This window comes from Danio rerio, chromosome 6, assembly GCF_049306965.1.
Source record: "Danio rerio strain Tuebingen ecotype United States chromosome 6, GRCz12tu, whole genome shotgun sequence".
NCBI classification, from domain to species: domain Eukaryota; kingdom Metazoa; phylum Chordata; class Actinopteri; order Cypriniformes; family Danionidae; genus Danio; species Danio rerio.
In genome coordinates, this window is record NC_133181.1 from 50,615,866 (window position 1) to 50,637,787 (window position 21,922).

The following is a 21,922-nucleotide window of genomic DNA, read 5'->3' on the forward strand; positions in this document are numbered from 1 at the left end:
CTAGCATTTAGCATGCTGTAAGAGACTGTAAACAGATCTCCATTGTGAACATTTTTCAGAGCTTGCATTCCTCTGTTATAAACAGACTGTCCACGATGTGAAAGATACCAGTTTTGGATGTGTACACTCATTTGCCTGCTCACGTGTGTACACGCTTTTGACCAAGAGGCAAGGGCTTAAAGGGGCGGGAAGTGGTCACACCTTCATGTTGGTGTATGGAAACTACAGTTCATGGAGTTCACAAACTATGCAGTTTAACCAGCCCTGAAACACGAGGCCAAATAAACACAAACACACAAGCTCCAGCAAGCCGGCATTTAAATATTCATTAAGTCATTTTTTAAACCCTGAAAAAATTTGCAGTCAAACTCACACAAGGGACCATGGCAATAGCGGCCACACAAGCGAAAAGGCAATATACAGTAGCCTTGGCTCAGCCGGTTCAGTTTCCCCAAAAAGTTAACTACATCCTTCCTGCTGCTGAAACATTAGTGCTACTAGCAAGCACAGCTGAGACACATGGAGAATGGCTGTGTCCCTTTAAGAAAGATGAACCCTTTAAATATGGAAGATTTATCTTACGTCTGACTCGAGGGGAGGGCGTAGGTTTGGCTATGAAAAATTCCACTTCAGATTCCTGCCTTTACCCTATATTACAATGCAGACATGCCAAGTTACACAATGCATACCTGTAGTAACTCCATAAACCTGATCAAACAGATGTAGACTTGACCTAGCCCTCCACACGAAACATACAGTGTGTGTGCTTGGGTTTTGCCAATAGTTACATTAATGGTTTTAGCGGCACTAAATATTTTTAGCTTCGTCATCCTGAATTTGCGCCTCTGTTGAAATAAACAGTCACGCCCCTTGTACTGATATCACACACTCACAGTTGATTTGGACACATATTTTGGCTGAGTGATTACTTTATTGTATGTCAGTGTACTGGTTTACATTAGCTGTTTTAATAAGTACTACATAGAAATGGCTTTTTAAAAATGAACATTGTAGAGGGAAAATAATTTGGAGACTTCCTGTATAAAAATGCAAACACAACTGCACTAGTAGCACTGGCAACTAGACACCAGCTCTGTTGGAGTAACCAAACCAGCATGCAAATAAACCTCACTATTCATGGCGAGGCTTACAGGCTTTTTGTGTTTTGATTTTGGGCCTCTCAGAGTTACGTAACAAATTTGAGCTGATCTTCTAGTTGCTTAAGACATTGGAAGCTTCCGATTCTGGACTACGGCTTATTATTGCTGTGGACATTTTTATTTTATTTTAGTTTGCTTATAAAAAATGTGTATTTCCTGATCATCTCATTTATGGTCCATGTGTCAATGTGGAAGTATATACATCATAAACCAAGTGCTCTAACCATTAAACTAACAATAGTTAGAGGATCTGCATCCTTAGGTAAACAAACAACAAAAAATACGACAGCACTTTCTCAGTGACAACCAAATCTATAAAGCACACAGACACAATGACGTAAATGCTATGAAACATGCAGTGAAAATGACGGTGAAAACAAACCTGTTCTTAGAAAACAGTAATTACAGGGCACAGCACAGCATTTTCAAATAACAACAACATCAATTTCTAAATGTTAAAATGTTTTGTTCTACAAATGTGGAGGAAACTAGGGTATCATAATTCCAGTAGCATCAACTTATCGATCAGTTTAATCTCAATTTTTGAACTTGGTTAATCATTTTATGTGGTGGCATTTGCTGACTTTTCAAACAATTCAGTCATTTATTTCTTTGTTTATTTAATGGTTAATTATTCCAGGCCCTGGTTTGAAGTTTTGATATGTAGAATATCTGTGTATTTTTTATTTTTTTCACCTTTATTGGATAGAGAGAGTTGACAGGAATGCATGGGGAGCAGAGAGAGAGGGGAAGAATCGGCATAGGCCAGCAGGGCGGAATCGAACTTCGCAGCGAGCACCGGAGTACATGTGTCAACGCACTAACCACTACACCACTGGCGCCAACGAATAATTGTGTATTGAGAAGAATTAGAACAGTTGTGCCACCAAAAAAAAAAAGAAAAACTATTTAAAACCTATAACTGAATATCAAAACAAGTGCCATTTATGATGATTAAATGGTCAAATATACACTTTAAAATAAAAGAAAATGTATTAGGATATTTTATTTTAAGATAATTTAGTTTGCAAACCCGATTAACTTGATGACCTGTGTGAACTTTATGGACTGACCTTTCAAAAATAAATAAATAAAAAAGAAGATTATATATATATATATATATATATATATATATATATATATATATATATATATATATATATATATATATATATATATATATATATATACAGTATATATATATATACAGTATATATATATATATATATATATATATATATATATATATATACACACACACACACACACACACACACACATATATATATATATATATATACTGTATATATCATTCCAGTAAAAAGTCTTTACACAAAATGTTTTAAAAAGCTAAATTAGTTCTGGGAATTGCAGAATTAATTTGGGAAATCATGACACTGTTATCTGGTATAAAGACATTTAGACTTTTAACTGGATTAAGTGTCTGAATACCTTTTGAAACTGATGAACTATTAATTCAAGCTGGCATTGTGAGGAGGAGAAGCTGTCTGATTCACACTCAAGAAAAAGCGCTTACTCTGCAACAAAGATTTCTCTCTTTCTGCCTCTCTCTCTCTCTCTTTGAAGGTGATGCTCAGACTGGCACGTCTCCTTTTCTCCAGCAGCATCTCTCTGCCAGCTTATAGTTCTCTAAACTGTCTGGGAGCCACTCACAACTTACACACACTGTTCTGTTCTTTTACACTATGAACAATGCCGTTCATCACTAGAGAACAACCAAACAACGATTTAAAGTTTCACAAAATACCTTTCTTGAGTTTAAAACCTACATCATGTCAAAAATTATCAAGAGTTTTTGACACAAATGAGATTCATTTCTGTATTATGACCATGTAATGAGCTTGGGCAAACAACCTATTTACTGACATTTAAAGAAATGACTTGATGCTTGTTCAAATTACTTATTTAAAATGAGTTCTTAAGCTTTTTGAGGAAACAACTTAATTGTTTTATGTTCACTTAAATTAGAAAAAAATATTAAGTTAAATTAATCGATTTGTATTAGGAAAACCTGAAGGAATTGTGTGGATCCAGCATTTTTTTTACAGTGAAAAGTTTATATACAGTCTGCAAAATATTCAACAGCCTGTTCACATATACATTAGCTGCATTCCACTGTCAGGCCAGTATGAACCAGTATGAGCCAGGGATTTTATCAGGCCGGGCAGGGCCAATAGCCCAGGAGCTAGAGCAGTGATGCCGAAATCATGTTGCATTTCCACTGTCGGGCCAACTGGTCGCAGCGCAGCATGCAAACCCCACCCCAGAACGCCGGCCGGATCAAACGTCACACAAAGTCATATCGGAATCAGGCAGATAAAGCACACCATCGCATTGTGAAGCGAATGTTCTTTCGGCCGGTCTCTTGCACACATCTAAACGCGCATGTTTTGTGCACAAACACACCTTTTAAATGTGACAAATACTCAACAACTGAAATTTACTGGCTGCTGTGTCTTTAATGTGGTGTAAAGATTAATATGCGTTATTGAAACATCAAGAAGAACGCAGCAAATAAATTTCACTTATTAAATTAAAACAAATTTTATTATTTTATGCAACACCCTTAAATTTAAATTTAACAGGGAAACATAAGGGCGGTCTTAAGCAAAAAAAAACCTAGCCTACAGGGATATTATGCAATATGTTAAACGGACCAGTAGTTATGTTTATTCTTTACTTTATTTAAATGTTTTTTGGCGCATGTACTCATGCGATCAGAAAACTAGTGGAATGGCAGCACACCATCTTAATCAGACTCGAGCAAACTCCACCTCTGCTTTCACTCCACACTCAAGCGAAGAAGAAGTCTCGCTTTTGCCCGGTCAGGCCCCGGAAGTGACTGTGGAAACACGCCTGGCCCTGGTTTACTCGATTTAGGTGCGACAGTGAAAACCCGGCTATTGTATCCGCTGTGCAGTGTATAATGCAAACAATTGGGCATTTGTTTGTGTATTAAAATATAATGGCCACAGGGTATGTGTGCACTTGAGAAATGTACAGTGAGCTTACAAAACCATACAGAATATTTGTTCATCGTAATGGTATATGCTGAATTAAATGGTGAATAGTCTTTTAATTTGGTAGCTAATGTGTTATAGCTAAAAAAAAGTTCTTAATTCATAAACGCTCTTTGATTGACGGTTTCTCCTCTCCTCCCTCCACTACACAAATTACCACACCCCCTTTTGCAGCATTTTGTAAAACTGCGGTGATAAATACAGTAAATACTACCCTATGTAAAGCAATATTATGTAACTTACAGTAAACCTCAAGCTAAAAACTCTGCCCACCCTTTCAAATATCTAGGATTAGCAGTTACAGCTCAGCACTGATTCGGCCCTGGAATTTTCAAGGAAATAAATTACCTCAGTGGCACTTCGTTCCATAATCCGATTGCGCTTAAAAATCCTGTAATTAGCGCCCATTAGGCTGAAATGACAGTAACAAGGGAGTACATATGCAGGCTGCAGTCATGCAGGGTGAAAAGGAAAAGAAAAGCAACCTGACTTGACAAAGCAAAATAGAATTAAGGTCTCCGACAGTTTGCTTTAGGTTTAATCCTCTATCAAAAGCCCCGAATGTCTCTCTGCAAATGGAGATTTCTACTAAAAGCATGTTAGTTTCGCTTGAAATAATAAAGGTCAACTGCACACCTGCCCCCAATTACTGTAATATTTCAACAGTTTGAACTAATGTTTTGAACAAAAATCTGGAAAAACCCTGCCTACATAAAAAATTAAGCATGTCTGTCTGATTCAGATGCCTTTATCTGATCGGTTTGATGCTTTGTAGCCTGTGCATGTGGTTCAGCTAATTCAGAAATGCTGGAAACAGAAGCATAGAAGAAGCCATCTATTTGCTTACCAGAATTCACTGTACAGTAGATTGCTACTCATATTATGGTACCTTGCCATTTTTATAGTACCTTTTGCCAGTTGTGGTTAGGTAAGCCATGCTGAGCAGCCTACTAGTCACGTATGAGTCTCTAGTTCACAGCCTACATTTACATGGACATCAGTAATTGAATTATTTGCCTTAATCTAAATAAAGACTATAATATGATTAAGGTGTTTACATGAGTTGCTTTTTAAATGATCCTTTAATGATCCCATTTTACATGTTATAGCACATAATTCGATTAACGCCATTGTGTTTCCATGCTATCCACATTTCCTCTGGACTTCCATGTAATTTTGAGTGTTTAAATTTTTCATCTTCTCGGATACAGTTTTTTTGATTTCTTTGAACTCAGACATACTACTTTTTTTTTTTTGTATACTGTTTTTAACATCCTATATAGTATTGAAGTTTGTGATTTCGGACGCAGCCATTGTGTTCAAAGCAAAAAAAAACTTTTTGTTTTTTACCCAGACATTTAAAAAATACATATTGTAGAGCAGTAATCACAATACTGTGAAATCATTATATTGTTATCAAAGGTTATAATACCGCTACATTCTTATACCGGTCCAAGCATAGACTATCCTGTCGCAAAATGCAATAAAAATCTGACACACAGTATTAGTTTGACTGCTGTGTTTCCATGTCTGTACTGAACTTCAATAATGCGACTAAAATCGGCATATTCCACATGTCTTAATCTGATTTTTGTTTAGTTTGATTATGACCTTAATCTGATTAAATTAATCAGAAATCTGTTTATATGGTAGAATATAGTCTGTATTCTATTAAAATCGGATTATTGGTGTCCATGTAAACACTCACTGTTAGTTACTAGTGTGGATAGGGCTCAAAAGAAAACATGAGATGTTGTTTTCTAATTAAAACAATCTTTGCATTTACTAAGAATTTTAAAGAAAACTTAAGCCATTAGAATGTAGTATTATGCACTTATTTGACAAAAAAAGAAAATAAAAAATCATAATCGCTAAATATAAATATATTTAGTGACATTTATTTTTTACTATTATCATCCTTACACTTTTTTGATTCCACCCAATAGCCAAACATCCGCAATCAATTGACCAGTGGAAAATCTCATCTTGCCCTATACGTTTCCTGCCTTTTTGAGACTTAATAATGCTTTTGTGCAGGGTTTTTAAATCTCCTAAAATGTCCAGGATTCGGCTTTTGGTTTTGCTTTCTAAAGTTGACGTTAAATTTATCCGGTTTTGCATTACATTTTGGTTGTAAGCCTGATTAACTTTTGCTTGGCTTCGCAGCTGACAGCGCATGCACAGCCACAAGAGCGAGAGAAACATTAAATAATTAATTCTTCTATTAAAACGAGCGGAGGAAATTACATTTAAACCGGCTGCAAAATATTTGAGCACCATTATAAATGGTTAATTTGCTAATTTGGCTTAATTAAATAATCTTCACTTTTATTCTAATTATACTTTTTATAAATATTGCTGTTTTTTTTTTATTTGATGATGTTGACTGCATATTTTATACATATCTTAGATCCTTTGGCAATACTGTACAAAATGTCATCAGCAGATTTTACCTGTCAGTGGGTGCACATGGCTCCTGAATAGAAGTAAAATATATAGTGGATTTTTTTTTCAACAGTCTCTTTTTAAACTTCAACCCATTTAAAGGAAACAATGTATAGCAGTGTCATAATAAATATAAGTATTACTAAAAATAAATATTTTTTTGTTGCATTTAGGTAACCATGTGCCAGTTACCACCACAAGTATATTTCAAACCTGTGGAAAGCACTGGTTTTAGTAATATTGTATTTAAACAATCATGTCAATAAAGAACGTTCAATTAAAAATTAGAGGAAAGAAAGAAAGAAAGAAAGAAAGAAAGAAAGAAAGAAAGAAAGAAAGAAAGAAAGAAAGAAAGAAAGAAAGAAAGAAAGAAAAAAAGAAAGAAAGAAAAAAAAGAAAAAAAGAAAGAAAGAAAGAAAAAAAAGAAAGAAAGAAAGTAAGAAAGAAAAAAGAAAGAAAGAAAGAAAGAAATAAAGAAAAAAAGAAAGAAAGAAAGAAAGAAAGAAAGAAAGAAAGAAAGAAAGAAAGAAAGAAAAAAAGAAAAAAAGAAAGAAAGAAAGAAAAAAAGAAAAAAAAAGAAAGAAAGAAAGAAAGAAAGAAAGAAAGAAAGAAAGAAAAAAAAGAAAGAAAGAAAGAAAGAAAGAAAGAAAAAAAGAAAGAAAAAAAAAGAAAGAAAGAAAGAAAGAAAGAAAGAAAGAAAGAAAGAAAGAAAGAAAGAAAGAAAGAAAGAAAGAAAGAAAGAAAGAAAGAAAGAAAGAAATTTCTCCTACGCAAATACTAAAACCTGACAGGTGAGCGTCAGGTGTGGCACTTTTGCCTATTCACACAATGCACCCTGATGAGTGTGCTTTAAAGGTCTGAGCATGTTTAATGGCGAGCTATAATGTCTAAAGCCTTTGGCACAAGCATATATTCTTCCCATATGTTATTTAATATCAGAAGCCAGTTTGGTATGAAAAGACCGAGCACGAGGGTTGTCTTAACAACCAACAACATGTGTACACGTTCCTGTGGCATTAGAGAGCCACACGAGCGTGCACGTTGACTGAAGAGTGTTGTACAACAAAGCCAAAACATTAGACATTGTGCTGGGAATAGGTCAAGAACATGACCTTTCTGGCAGGGTTATGCTGTGTGTCCCCTAGCTAGAAGCCAGCTGTGGCTGTCCCCTCCCTAAGGGACATCTCCATCGTTCCCAGCACGTCGGCTATAGATTAAATACAGCAACACCGTAGTGCACTGCAGCAGAATTTAATTAATTTAATGGCTGCACTCACATTTACTTTAAAGTCATTGTTTTTAGCTCAAATCAAGCTAAAACACCCCTACTGATTGTTTTTAATGGGCTACTTCTTTGAAGGACAAAAAAAATCAAACAACAAGATATTGTAAAGTCCCTGACCTCAGGAAATCTAAAAGACACTTGATCTGTCATGGGTGATCATCATGCATCTGTGGTTAGGTTTACCATCTAGAACAGCCTACTAGTCACGTATGAGTGTCTAGTTTACTGTTAGTCACTAGTTTGGACAGGACTCAAAAGAAAACTAGAGATAGAGTGTTCTATTTAAAACATAATAGTTGCATTTAATATGAATTTTAAGACAAACTCAAGCCGTTAAAATGCAGTATTATGCACTTATTTAGGGAAAAAAAGAAAGAAAACACTATCATAATAACAATTTTGATGTCATAATATGTAATCACTGTTGTAATGCCATATTGTTTAGTTTTTATTACAAGAAAGAAAATATAATAGTATGTTTTTATTATTTATTTTGTGTAATAACGTTTTAGTAATAATGTATTTAAACAATCATGACGTTAAAGAAAATTTAATTGAAAATTATAAGAAAGAAAGAAAGAAAGAAAGAAAGAAAGAAAGAAAGAAAGAAAGAAAGAAAGAAAGAAAGAAAGAAAGAAAGAAAGAAAGAAATGATGACTGCTGAATTGAAAATCGGGTTAAAGTGGGCACGTACACCACGATCCCCCGGCTGTGTCTGAAATCCCATTGTGCTACCTACAAATACAGCATTTCGGGCAACCATAGCGCCACCACAGTCACTTACAATACCGCCTATGAGAACAACTCACGTTGCTTTTGAGACAAAGCCAGAAAGCGCGCTTGTGGTACCCAAAAAATGCCGTCTACTTAGGGAGCATACTCGGTTTTTAAACACAGTCTCCCTCCTCAGGCAAACGAGTTCCCGGCATAGACTCGGCATTATGACACCTACCACTTTTAAGGAAACTAAAAGGCTATGTGAGCTCATCACAGCTCGGTTGCCCATGTGTCATCCCAACATGTGGTACGAGTTTATTTTGGTTTTTGTCAAACTTTTTGAGCTCGAGAGAAAGGCTCGCGATGCTATGCGGCTAACGTTAATATCCTGCCTGACATTGAGAGAGCCAGAAATAGACACACTGAAATACCAACACAAACCAGTTTAATTTTCCACACCATGCTCTGTTACGTTTTACATTCGTTATATGTATATATTCGCATTTATTTATTATTAGAGGGGACAAAAATGAAGTTTTAAACGTAACGTACCTTTCCGCCTTCCATCACGTCTTGTCAAAATTTCAATGACGTCTCGGCGCACGTTAACTCGGCAGAAACTTCGCCTTTCCCCACTTGGATTTCCTCGGAATTCGACTTTAAATGAAATTAATACAACTATTTCTTAAATAAATAAATAAATAATACAGTTCGCCAAGTATGGTGTTGTAAAGGGAGACCGCGTAAATGCCTTCAGATGCCTCTCACAAACTTCTTCTGACAACTCCCCTTTTCCTAAATAAGTTGATTTTTTCTCCTTTTTCTTAACTGGAGTGTTTCAATTAACCTTAAAGTTGTCTGCTCGACCCGGTGAATCTGAGATGCTGTCCGGGCTCGCCGGTTTAATATGTATGACGCAACAATGTCGGGAGTGAAGGGGGTCGGACTGGGAATGTGCTCTGTGATTGGCTGATCAGGAATGACGACATACAGTGTAAGATGAATACGTAAAGGAGCGTGCAAATTTACACATCACAAGAATCAAGCCTGAAAAACCGAAAGATGAACTAATATTAATAACATTATGCATGGCAGACTTCTGTGGTGATGAGTTGAGAAGTATTGTTGTGAGTATGGAGATTTGTTCTCTAAGTTTACTATTATGTTAGATTTTTAAAAATCCTATCCAAGTTCTGTATTAAAAAAAAAACCTTTACACAAATATTTGAATACACTAAAATACAGGATTAATCCATTTCTAATAATGATTTTAATTCTTGCATAGTAATAACATAGTAATGAAAATAATGTCATAAAAACTATGTTATATTAGAAAAATATTTATATGTCCTAGAACAGTGGTTCTCAAACTGTGGTACGTGTACCACTAGTGGTACGCAGGCTTCCTTCTAGTGGTACACGGAGGAATGATGTATGTCATGTACATGCTACACACATTAAAAAATTTTATCAAAAATGATGAATATAATATGCCATATATGACATATAGCCTATATTTCTGAGGTAATCTGCGTTTTTTAACTGTGCAGAGTTTTAGCTGCTTTACTGGGCCTACTACGCTATTGTATTTCAATACTGCTCATTTTGGTGGTACTTGGAGAGACAATTTTTTTTGAGGTGGTACTTGATTAAAAAAGTTAAAAAACTACTGTTCTAGAAAAAAACTGTTGTGAGAGGAGTGTATAAATAAACAGATAACACAGTGCATGATGGCGAATATGTGATTCTTAAGAAATGTTTTTTTTTCCTACGAGGGATTGTTTAAGGAAGTGTCTGAGGAGAATGAACTCGTTCCAAATAAACTGTTTGTAATCAAAATAGAAGCAAAGCTTTCATGTCGTATTGCTTTGAAATCTAATGAAAACAATCAGGAGACAGAAATGTCTGAATCAGAGAGAAGAAACACACTAATATTTAGTTATAAATCAACTTTGACGTACAGCCATATTTTTGTAATAGCATACACTCAATGTATTAATAAGTGTATGTTTAAAAAAATGTTCGAAGATTTAATATATTAGGAGTGACACGCGGGCTCAGTGGTTAGCACTGTTGCCTCACAGCAAGAAGGTCGCTGGTTCGAGTCCAGGCTGGGTCAGTTGGCATTTCTGTGTGGAGATTGCATGTTCTCCCTGTGTTCGTGTGGGTTTCTTCTGGGTGCTCCGGCATCCCCCACAATCCAAAGACATGCGCTAAAGGGGAATTGAATAAACTAAATTAGTCGTTTTGTGTGTATGTGTTTAAATGAGTGTGTATAGATTTTTCCCAGTACTGGGTTGCAGCTGGAAGGGGATCTGCTGTGTAAAACACATGCTGAATAAATTGATGGTTCATTCCTCTGTGGTGACCCCAGATGGGTAAAGGGACTAAGCCGAAGGAAAATGAATGAATGAATGAATAATAAATATTTGAGTCTAAAGGTCTGCTTATACACCTCACTATCATGTTATAGCCTACCTGCTATTTTATTATTATTATTAGGATGTGCATTTGTTGACCCAGTCATAAGTATTCAGTGTTAAATACATGTGTATTGAGCATATGATTTGAGCTATATTCCCCTTTTGACCAATTGTGTTTCTGTATTTGTGATTCACAAGTGTTTTCTGTTTATTTACGGTTGTGAATTGCATTATGGGACCTTCATCTCTGCTTTGTCAACTTTTGATGTAGAAAATTCAACAGTTAAACAAAGTGACTTTTATTAACATTTTGAAATATTATACAACACCAACCTAGACATTTTATCACTTTAAAAATGGTAATAAAATTTACTTTTTCAGACTTTAAAAGTTGATGGAAGAAAGATCAAGGAGCCATAATGCAATTCAAAACCATAAATAAACAAAGAAACAAGAAAAAAAAAAGAATCACAAAATAACTGATAGAAAACTGCAAATTTATGTATATTTCTTATAGTGTAGATCACAAAACCAGTCAAGGGTCAGTTTTAATTTATTTATACATTTCCACTGATGTATTACTTTGAAAATGTTACTTTTTTTAACTTAGAAAAAAAAATTATATCAAGAAAAATCATGAAATTGATAAATTTCGGAATAAAGTTGTTGTCAGTGCATATTAGCAGTCAAAAATTAAGTTCAGATATACAGTATTTACAGTAAAAAAATTTCAAAATGTGTGACTCGCTGGCTCAGTGGTTAGCACTGTCAGCTCACAGCAAGAAGACTGCTGGTTCGAGTCCCAGTTTGGCAGAAATACAACTTTGAAAGTGTTAAATCTAAGTGATCCAAAAATGTAAACGTTAAGAGAAATCGCCAAATTAAGAAATGAAGTTGTCCAAACTAAGTTATTAGTCGGGCCAGACGAAATCTGCAAACATTTTTTGCTATTTCTGCGCAGAATTTTGTTAAAAATCTGTGGATTTATGTAGAATAATTTTGGGAGTATCATAACTAAAACCTTAATATATGAACTACAAAGTAAATACATGTTTAACTTTTATTTAATGTTTACAATGCAAATCCAATAAGATCCACTTTATTTGGTAAAGAAATCAAGTCTTCTATATATCTACTAAAAGACAGAAAATAGGACTTCACTAACTGTGTTGTAAATAAATTATATGAACATTTTCATGTTAGTCAATAATTTATTTTAATTTATAATTTAGAAATTATTTTAAAAACTGAATGAATATAGATTTACGCACATTTACATAAGAAAATAAACAGAATTAATCACGGGGTAAAAATTTGCGGAAATCTGCAGAATTCTGTGCGTGCAGATTCCATGTGGGCCTGGAAAAATTGAGTATTGATATACAGCATTTACAGTAAAAAACAAATACAAAATGTCGTCATAAACTTTACTAGTATACTAGTAAAGAGTAGACTCAATGCAATGTATTTTTGGCTAATCCTACAAACATATCCATGAAACCTAAGGTATAATTTTGGTTATTATCTCGTATTAAGATGCATTTTTAGTTCATCCAATTATCAGTCTTTTATCATATTACATAATAATTTGAGAGCCCAAACACTCATTGATCCCCCTCAAAGAAATCAAGAAAGCGGTTGAAAGTGTAAATAATAGACAGATTAAACTCGTTTCTCTACTGATCTAATTGACCAGATGCATTGTAACGTGTTCATGTGGCAGAATCATTTATGCCAATGCATCATATCCTGCCAAGAGACTAAACGGGCATCCATAACTGCAGTTTCAGTGCCCACTCAGGCCCTCTACCATGTCAGTGATCAAACCGACAGATCTGGAATCAAACTGAACAAGTGTTTGTAGACGAGCTCAAAGAGCGATTGTGTCTCACTCCTACAGACAATTCCTGTTGGGTCGTGGGAAAAGGAGAGATGAGAAGGGGGTAATACGTAACAACTCATTACAACATAGAGGTTTTGTTTGAGTTGGTGGGGAAGTATCTGCTTATCGCACAAGAAAAATAATCAACCTGCAAACAAGAGGAAATCGCTATGCATTGGCACAATATTCAAAACCATGCACAAATAAGAGTAGAAAAAAACTGACACAAGCTAAAAGTGTGCACCTTTTGTCTCATTGTTAAATTCGTTTGATATTCTAAGAAAAACAAATACAGACGTTTCTGAACAATCAGTGATGGATTGTTCTGAACCTGTGAGACAGCAAAGAAAATAATAAAATGAGCATGATGGTTCCAGGATGTTCGTCACCTCAAACCTTCAAAAGAATGGCCATGAAGTGAATCAAGCATTCAAACAATACAATGCAGGAAAAGGCTGATATTAAAATATTTATGATGAAAATATAGTCTATTATGCAAGATCCTGTAGTCTGTTATGGAATTACTGTAAGTTTAACATTATTATAACCTCTGCAATAATAATTTTGCGATCTTAGAAATACGCTGTTAGACTTGGCTGCAATTTTACACTTCTTTACTGCAAAAATGCCCAGTAAAGTACCACATACATTCTGTACAGTCCACTACTTTAATATGTAATGTATTGTGAGTAATTTTAAAGCTTTTACAGTAACTTTCTGCATATTAGGAGTCTGCCGTATTGGTATAATTACTGCTACTGTCAACCCAGGCTCATTATGGATATGACCCCTGGTTTTACATTTCTGGAGAGAGCGAAATATGTTCCAGGAGTGTAACAAATAGGTTCTTTTTTGTTTTTCTCCTGTTGCACTCAACGAACAATCAAATGACCAGAGAAGGGTCTCATGACCTTTAGGTTAAGGGTGCTTTCACACTTTTGTTTCAGAACCTGTCTCGTTTGCCCAGTTAGTGCGGTTCGTTTGGCAAATGTGAAACCACCAATCGCTCTCGGATCCGCACCAAATCAAACGCTCCGAGATCGTTTGAATGAGGTGGTCTCAGCTCGATTGAAACGAACTCTGGAGCGAATCGATTGCAGTGAGAAACCAATACGATCCGAGCGTGGTTATATCAGTGTGTTTTTGAATGTTTTGAATATTGATAATATTCTGGTAATCTCGCGTCTCCCTCCTGGTCCTCAAATAGGCTAGGTCGCGTACCCTTCTCACCCCTCCCCAACGCATCTCTCCTCACTCTTCAGACACGTCACGCGCACCTTGTCAAACACCACCTCTTCTGACAGCTGAGCCTGAGCGGGACTCTGCAAAATAAACCCTCTCTGACCAATGTGGGGAGAGTTTACTCACACGTGACTTGTTTTAGCTCTTTTGATCCGATTAGAAACTTTGCAGTATGAAAGCGAACCGCACCAAGAACAAAGAGGAATAATGTAACAATTGTAATCCCTTTTTCAGAACAACTGAATCGATTCACAGGTGTGAAAGCACACTAAGTTCAAACCTTTCTCCAAATTTTAGGAGGTAAAATATTGACCCTTAAGCACAATCCATGCTCATTCTAAAAATGTCCCACGGACGTTTCTGGAGACTGCAAATTATGTAGCCGGAGGTACGTATGGCTGAATTGAATTTTTTAAGCGAACACAACGGGCCGGTGTGACGCCGTTCCTTTTCACGATCACTGGCTGACTGCTTACCTCCGTGTTGAGGGCTTTCCTGCCGCAACCAGTTTGTCCAGTTAGCTCGTCGTGTACTTGAGAAGCAGAGAGGAGCTGACCACGGTAACAACGACCGGGTTCGAGTCCGGGGAAGAGCTGTTCCAGAAATCAGACAAAAACAGAATCCAAAAAATAAAGGGAACAAGTTTATAACAATGGTGAGAATGTGGTAAAATTTGAAAACGTGGTAAAAATCAGACGAGGGTTTTTCTTTTTCTGGACGGCTTTTGTACATTTTTGGTTGGGTTTAGGGAAGTAAGCAGGTGGCTGGGTCAATCCATAAATTGGTTGCGTTCAGGGAAGGAGGAGGGTGGGTCAGTTGATTGGCCGGTCACCCAGTCAATCATTCAGCCAGTCAGACAGACAGTTGTTCGACAGCGGCCTCTGGTGGGTTTACACGAGAACAGTGCAGGCGCAAACGGCACTCGTGAGAGACATTTGAGATGCGAAATAGCGCACACAGTGGCCTCTTGTGGATTCATGAAAACAAAAACTGCAAAAATACATACCTCCCGGGACGTATTTAGCAGTCTCCAGAAACATCCACGGGACTACGGTATCAGAATGAGCCTGGGTTGCTTAAGCCTGACCAAATAACCAGAGAAGGGTCTCCGGACCTTAAGGTTAACTTTCTCCAAATTTCAGGAGGTAGATTATAGAATCTAGATAATCATGCTGACACTACAAACCTCAAATATGTGCTTCAAAAATAATGTGCACCTAGCTGAGAGAGAAGGTGGGCCTGATCAACTCAATCTACTTTCTTACCTAATAGGCCAATCTTTGGCCTATTTTTTTTACTTCGGCCAGCATCCAAATTTTGACTATAAAGGTGAGGGTTTCTTGCTGAAACATTGGAAGCTCAGCCATGGGATAAGTGCACATCGCCCATCATTCTCGGACACACATGTTGGTTTTCCAATGTGACTGCCCCAGTCTTTGAAGAGGAAAATGATGGCATGTCTCTGGGGTTGTATATACTTATATCAAACTGCTTGGGCTTTATTATCTGACTTTGATTCAGGCAGTCCTTATTACTAATGTTTAATTCACATTTTAAGCCTTTTATGCAGTTTTGTTGTATTTCGATTAATGATGTTCATGGGTATAATTTAAGATTATTGACTATTATTGTGATAAATGATATCAGCTTTGTGTACCAACAATAAACAGCTGTATTGATTGATTAGTATATGGACCAATATTTGTGCTTTCTCTTGTCGATTAGCACCACCCTTGTCCCACTTGCATAAACACAAACCATACTAAAACCTTTTTGGTATGCTGAAACATTTTACATACTAATATTTGGGGCATACTAACACACAGGGGGTATGTTTTTTGCAGTTTTTCTTTTTGCGAATATGCCAGAGATGGCTGTGTACCCTTTTGCAGATCTCAAATTTCTCTCGCGAGTGCCATTCACGCCTGTTTTTCTTGTGTAAATCCACTAGAGGCCGCTGTCGACTGACTGAGAGACTGACTGACTGTCTGACCAACCAACCCAATCACCCCCTTCCCTAAACCCAACCGATAGTGTTAACAGATAGTGGGCAAACTAGTTATATTGGAAAAGCCGTCCACATAAAGTTAAGTGGTCAGCTGTTAGCACGAAAAGACACAGAAGCCATCCTGGGCATCATACAACCCCATAGCTTTCATTTTAAAGATGAAATGCAGCCACACATCGCTCTGGCTACAGAATTTGATACCTCCAGAAATGTGTAGGGAAAAGATGATCATCTTGTTTCACAAAATGTATTTAAAATAGATGGATAAATAAAAATATTTTTGTAAACCATTTAAAATGAATAATAAAAATACTCTGTGCATGATCTCATCATTTGTTTGGAATTTATTTAATTCAATAGTAAATGGTAAAAATAACGGTTTTGTAGTACCTAAATGTGAATAAATTACAGTAAAAGTACTGTAAAAGTCATACTGTAAAATTTTAATGTGGTAAAAGGAATCTTACAATAAAAGGAAGTTGTGAGTAAGGCTATTTTACTGTAAGCTGAAGGTAGTTTACTGTAATGAAGTTGTGGTAGGGTCATACTACTGTAAAACACATTTACAGGTAAGTTACAGCAAAATTGCAGGCAACAGCACTGCCACAACAGTGCAGTTACTCTAAAAATACAATAATATGCCTAATAGTGTATATATAAATATATTTACACACTTATACACACTGCAAACACACACACACACACAGAATACTATTGTATGCGACTGAACGTAAATTATAATAGTAATTAAAAATTGTATATATAAACTATTTAAAAAATGCAACATGCACTTGTATTGTTCTTAACAATTTAAGTTCACTAATTATGTTTTTTTTTCACTTGAGTTATATTATTTGTCTTTATCTTAATAGAATTTGCTCCTTAAATCTGTTGCTGTTTTGATTTTCCCCTATAGGCATAGCCTGCAGTGGTGTGTCGGCCTCATTCATAAATACTGCTTGGTCAATCTGTCAAAGCCACAAGAAGTAGCCCTACACTCTCTTGGCAGGCTTTGTGGTCTCCTGCACGTAGGTTGCAAACTAATGTGTGCTTTTGTTGGACTAATGTGCTTAGCCGGCATCTACACTCATTCCATAGTGCACATCTACATCACTAACCAGCAACCATCTGCTCGGGTTAATTTCAGGTTACTCTGTATTTCTGCAGATTTTATTACTGTATGCGTACTTTTGCAAGTAAACAATAGTAATCAACTGTACGACATCCTCAGATTTAATTCTCCTTGGTAAACACCGGGCATGGAAATCTCAGACTGTTTTCAAAACACAAAAGCTGCACGTGGCGATGATATAACTTCATATTTTAGATAATAAACATGACCTGAGGATCAACTGACAACTAAATGTTCCTTTGCAGATCTACAGGGCTGGATAGAGAGAGCTTTATATAAACAAATGCATTTTTTAGGCCTAGTGTTTAATATAAACCAAACTAGAGATGTTATTTTGGAAGGATAAATAAATTTAACATAAAACTGAAATGTTATCACAGCAGACACATTACCGTAGGACCACGATGATGACTCTACACTAGGGAGTTTTCAGTAAGTCGCAGGTAGTCAGCAGTTGTGAAAATTGACCTCTGAATACGGAAACCAGACAATAGTACAGTATGCATCTTACAACATTGAGATACAGCAGACAAATAATCACAGCTAGCACCTAAGCGGGTGGTTTTCCTTCAACTGTGCTGGAATATGCGATTATGGGAACCCCTTGGGCCCAAATTTGGCCTGGGTTCAGGTCTTAAAAAGAGGATGTTTTACTAGGAAACAGTGTCGAAAGGCTCTTCTCACTCCTCAAGAAGATATTTAGTGTTTCAGTTAAACTGGAAGAATTATTCATTTATTCAATTTCCTTCAGCTTATTCCCTTATTTATCAAGGATCACCACAGCGGAATGAACCGTCAACTATTCCGGCATACGTATTACTCAGCGAATGCCCTTCCAGCTGCAACCCAGTACTGGAAAACACATATACTCTCACATTCACACACACTCAGACACTATAGGCACTTTATTCATCCAACTCACCTATAGCGCATACATATCTTTGGACTGTGAAGGATCAAGCAGAGGAAACTTGCGCAAATATGGGGAGAACATGCAAACTCCACACAGAAATGCCAAATGGCCCAGCCGGGACTCTAACCAGCGACCTTCTTGCTGTAAAGCAACAGTGCAAACCACTGAGCCACCATGCGAGATGAATCAATAAGACAAAAATGTACAAACATCAGCCAAATTATTAATTTATTATCTATGAATTATTACTTTAGAAAAAGGAATAATATTTTAATGGTGCATTCAAGACGTTTCCAACAAAAAAAATGACCTTTTGGCACCAATTACTCTTAAGAAGGCCAGAAAAGCAAATAAGCAGTTTTAGTTAGCAATCCGGTTTTACTAGGCAAAACATATTACTAAGTAAATTGCTAAATTACTATTAAATTACAAAGTCAAGTAAGGGTTAGAAAGAAAGTGCTAAACTTGCAGTCACTTCATAATCAGAAAGTAAGTTCGCCTAAAACATTTCAGTACATTTGACTCACCCTCAAATGTCTTTGAAACGTAAGGTTTTTGTATTGTTATTTCTATAGCTCTTTTACCATGTAGATTGTGTCAAAGCAGCTTTACAGAGATAATATAAAAAAGAAAATCCATGATATATCAGATTGTGGAACCATTTAGCGTACAGTATCAGACAGGTCCATAAATTAGTCATGCAGGTTTTGCACAACATTTGATGTTTTTTGAAACCACGCAAAGAATAAAATAATAATTAAGATTTTAAACTGAACAGTTAAACAAATTTTTATAATTAGAGTTTGTTTACGCAAGCCTGACACACAGAAAATATAAAATAAAAAACACAAAGAAAACCGTTTCAATTTTTATGAAAAAAATTACAAGGTTTTAGTTGTTTAAATGGATCTACCAAAATTAGTAAATCACTGCATTTCCAACCTGATCTCACAAAGAAACATACAGTAAATATTTAACATTTTGTCAGTTTAGTGGATAAGTCATACGGGTTCAATCTTACGAAAATGTACAATTTTAAAAAGAAGGCGTGGCACCCAACCCCACCCCTAAACTCAACCGTCATTGGAGAATAAGCAAATCAAATGTACAAAATGAATGAGATTTTACGAATTCATACAATTTAGCCAGTAAATCAAAAAGTTATGAATTGTTGTAAGATTGTGTTGGTATTTCATATACAAGGCCAGTAGATCCCAATGTCATTTTCTGAAGAAACTCTAAGCATCTGTGCAAATAGAGTCTATTAATCCATCACTGCTGTTTTGGTTTTCAAGCTCTCACACATGAGCATAGACTAAACCTTTTAAAAACTGCCACTTGCAAAATGTGCATTCTTAAACCCCAAAATCACCAGTTTTGTAAATAAATGGATAAAATTACATGTTTTTTAGAAAGCCATGCATGAAAGAACTCTTAACTCCCTCTCTACTTGAATTTTTTTAAAATCTTTTTTTGTGACATTTTTTCTTTCTTAATTTGAAAGAGTAAATATACTGTGACTATGAAATGCCAAAATAATGCAAAAGCAACATGATGATCATCAAAAGTTCTCTGCACTAAAAGACTGATATTGTTTTAATGGAAAGACCCAATTCCACCAACACATAGTCACTGTATAAGAGAAGTGATGTCTCGTCTTTAGTTGGAGAAAATAAGGCATTCTATCAAAAGGTCTGTTGAAACATTTTGTAAGGTCTCGCAGTCTTTTGTAACTCTTGTGATGGAAATGGACGCACAACATATGACAATGTGAGAAAAAAGGAACTTGTGTCATATTTACATTTTTTATTTTCTGCATGGACATTTGATTATGTATTGTTCCTAAGTCTGGTGTTCTGGGAAAGGGGTGTTTTTTTTTTGTTTGCTATGTGTAACGTGAAAAACAAATTTAATAAACCTTTTAAAAAAGTTCTCTGCACTTTATAAAAAAAAACAATATTTTAACAGAACTTTTTTCCCAATATCAGTTTGTACTTCACCTCTAACCGTAAGTGGCAATGCCCATCCCTAAAAACAAGTTCTTTCAAGAATAATACTTACAGGTTGATTTATTTGTAGATTAGAGAGTCTGGGAACATTTCACCTCATTTTGAATCACTTCTAACCAAACACCTAAACAAAATTCTTCTTGCCTTATTTATTTTAGTTGAAATTTGTTGGAATTTTTACTTAAATCAGCCAAACTGACTACTAAAAAGAATACGGTAAAATTTGTACAACTAAAAACAATTAGTTCAAATCCTATTAAATTCAGTCAAAATAACAAAAGCATTTGTTGTCAAGACTTTTTGTTATATAATTTTTCACAGTGAAGTATTTAAGCACTTTTTCTCCTCTTTAAAAAAGAGGAATTAGAGGGAGAATTCAGGTATAACATTTCTTTATACAAGTAATATGTGCATATACAATAGTAGAGATTTGAGCTGCAGCCTTATTTAGATCAAAAACAATGCATAGCTGAAACAAAAAGGTCGTATGTCTGAATTAGCACAGCATCATGCTAGAAAATTTGTCAGGTCAAGGCTACAGACTGACCTTCTGTCTATATATTTTAGCTGTCCGAACTGATGCCCAATCAGCCAACACCCCTTGGCTGCTTTTAACAAGATAGATGAACAGCCTGGTCACTATGCCTCTGTGTCATTTGAGTCACCGGGAGCCAATCCAGACAGAGTCCCGGCCAGCACATGCTTTAGCCTCGCATCTGCACGTTCGTCCCGGTATCCCAAACTTCACTCTACCTATGACATTTTAGCACCAGAGCAGTTGAGGCCAGGGCTTTCATAGCTGTGAAATCTGATACACTGCTTGCAGAAGTGACAAGCACCGAAACACCCAATGCCCTCTCTGCCAGTTTAGGCCCTGCTGAGTCACTGCCTCTATTTAAACCAGCTGGAGAAAGCATGGCATGTCTCATGGGTTTATTATTAATACGGCCACTGCAAGGCATTGTTTAATGCACTTCAGCACATTTATGAAGACTTTAGAAATCAGCGCCCTTTCACACGACACCACTGTCAAATACAAATAGAAAGGTTTCGAAAGTTTAAGGAGGGAGGGAGGGAGAACTCTGCCAACCAATCGGAACACCTAGATTTTAGAAGTACAGGAGACAGCAAATAGAAACAGAAAGGGGAGGAGGGAACAACAGAGCAACACCCCCAGGCATGTAACAGGGTGGCACGGTGGCTCAGTGGTTAGCACTGTCACCTCATAGAAAGAAGGTTGCTGGTTTGAGTCCTGGCTGGGTCAGTTGGCGTTCCTGTGTGGAGTTTGCATGTTCTCCCCATGTTCGCATGGGTTTCCTTACGATGTTTTCCCCATGCACTCTTAATGAATTGGATGAACAAAAATTGGCTCTAGTGAATGAGTGTGTGTCTGTGAATGCAAAATGGTATGGGTGTTGCAAGGGCATCCGCTGTGTAACAGATATAATGGAATAGTTGGCGGTTCATTCCGCTGATCAATAAGGGAGTAAGCTGAAGGAAACTAAATGACTGAAGGAAAGTTTTAATAAAATAAATTAAATTAAAGGGTTAGCCCACCCAAAAAAGAACATGGCGTTTTTAATTACTCACCCTTGTGTGGCTCCAAAGGCCTGAGACCTTTGTCCATCTTCAGTACATAAAAGTTAAGGTGTTTTAGATGAAATC

General features: G+C 36.1%; 1 protein-coding gene and 1 long non-coding RNA gene across 2 annotated transcripts in view; both read right to left on the minus strand.

The window, feature by feature from the left end:
* The window catches only part of slc2a1b (solute carrier family 2 member 1b), a 27,058-nt gene extending 17,532 nt beyond the window's left edge, over positions 1 to 9,526 (minus strand). The window contains exon 1 of the mRNA XM_002662528.7: positions 9,201 to 9,526. Coding sequence (XP_002662574.1) covers positions 9,201 to 9,215 — 15 coding nt within the window. The 5' untranslated portion in view covers positions 9,216 to 9,526. The remainder of the gene's footprint in view (positions 1 to 9,200) is intronic.
* A 5,145-nt stretch (positions 9,527 to 14,671) lies between these two features.
* LOC141386355 (uncharacterized) overlaps positions 14,672 to 21,922 on the minus strand; it is a 38,285-nt gene continuing 31,034 nt past the window's right edge. The window contains exon 5 of the long non-coding RNA XR_012408205.1: positions 14,672 to 14,788. This is a non-coding gene — a long non-coding RNA (uncharacterized lncRNA). The remainder of the gene's footprint in view (positions 14,789 to 21,922) is intronic.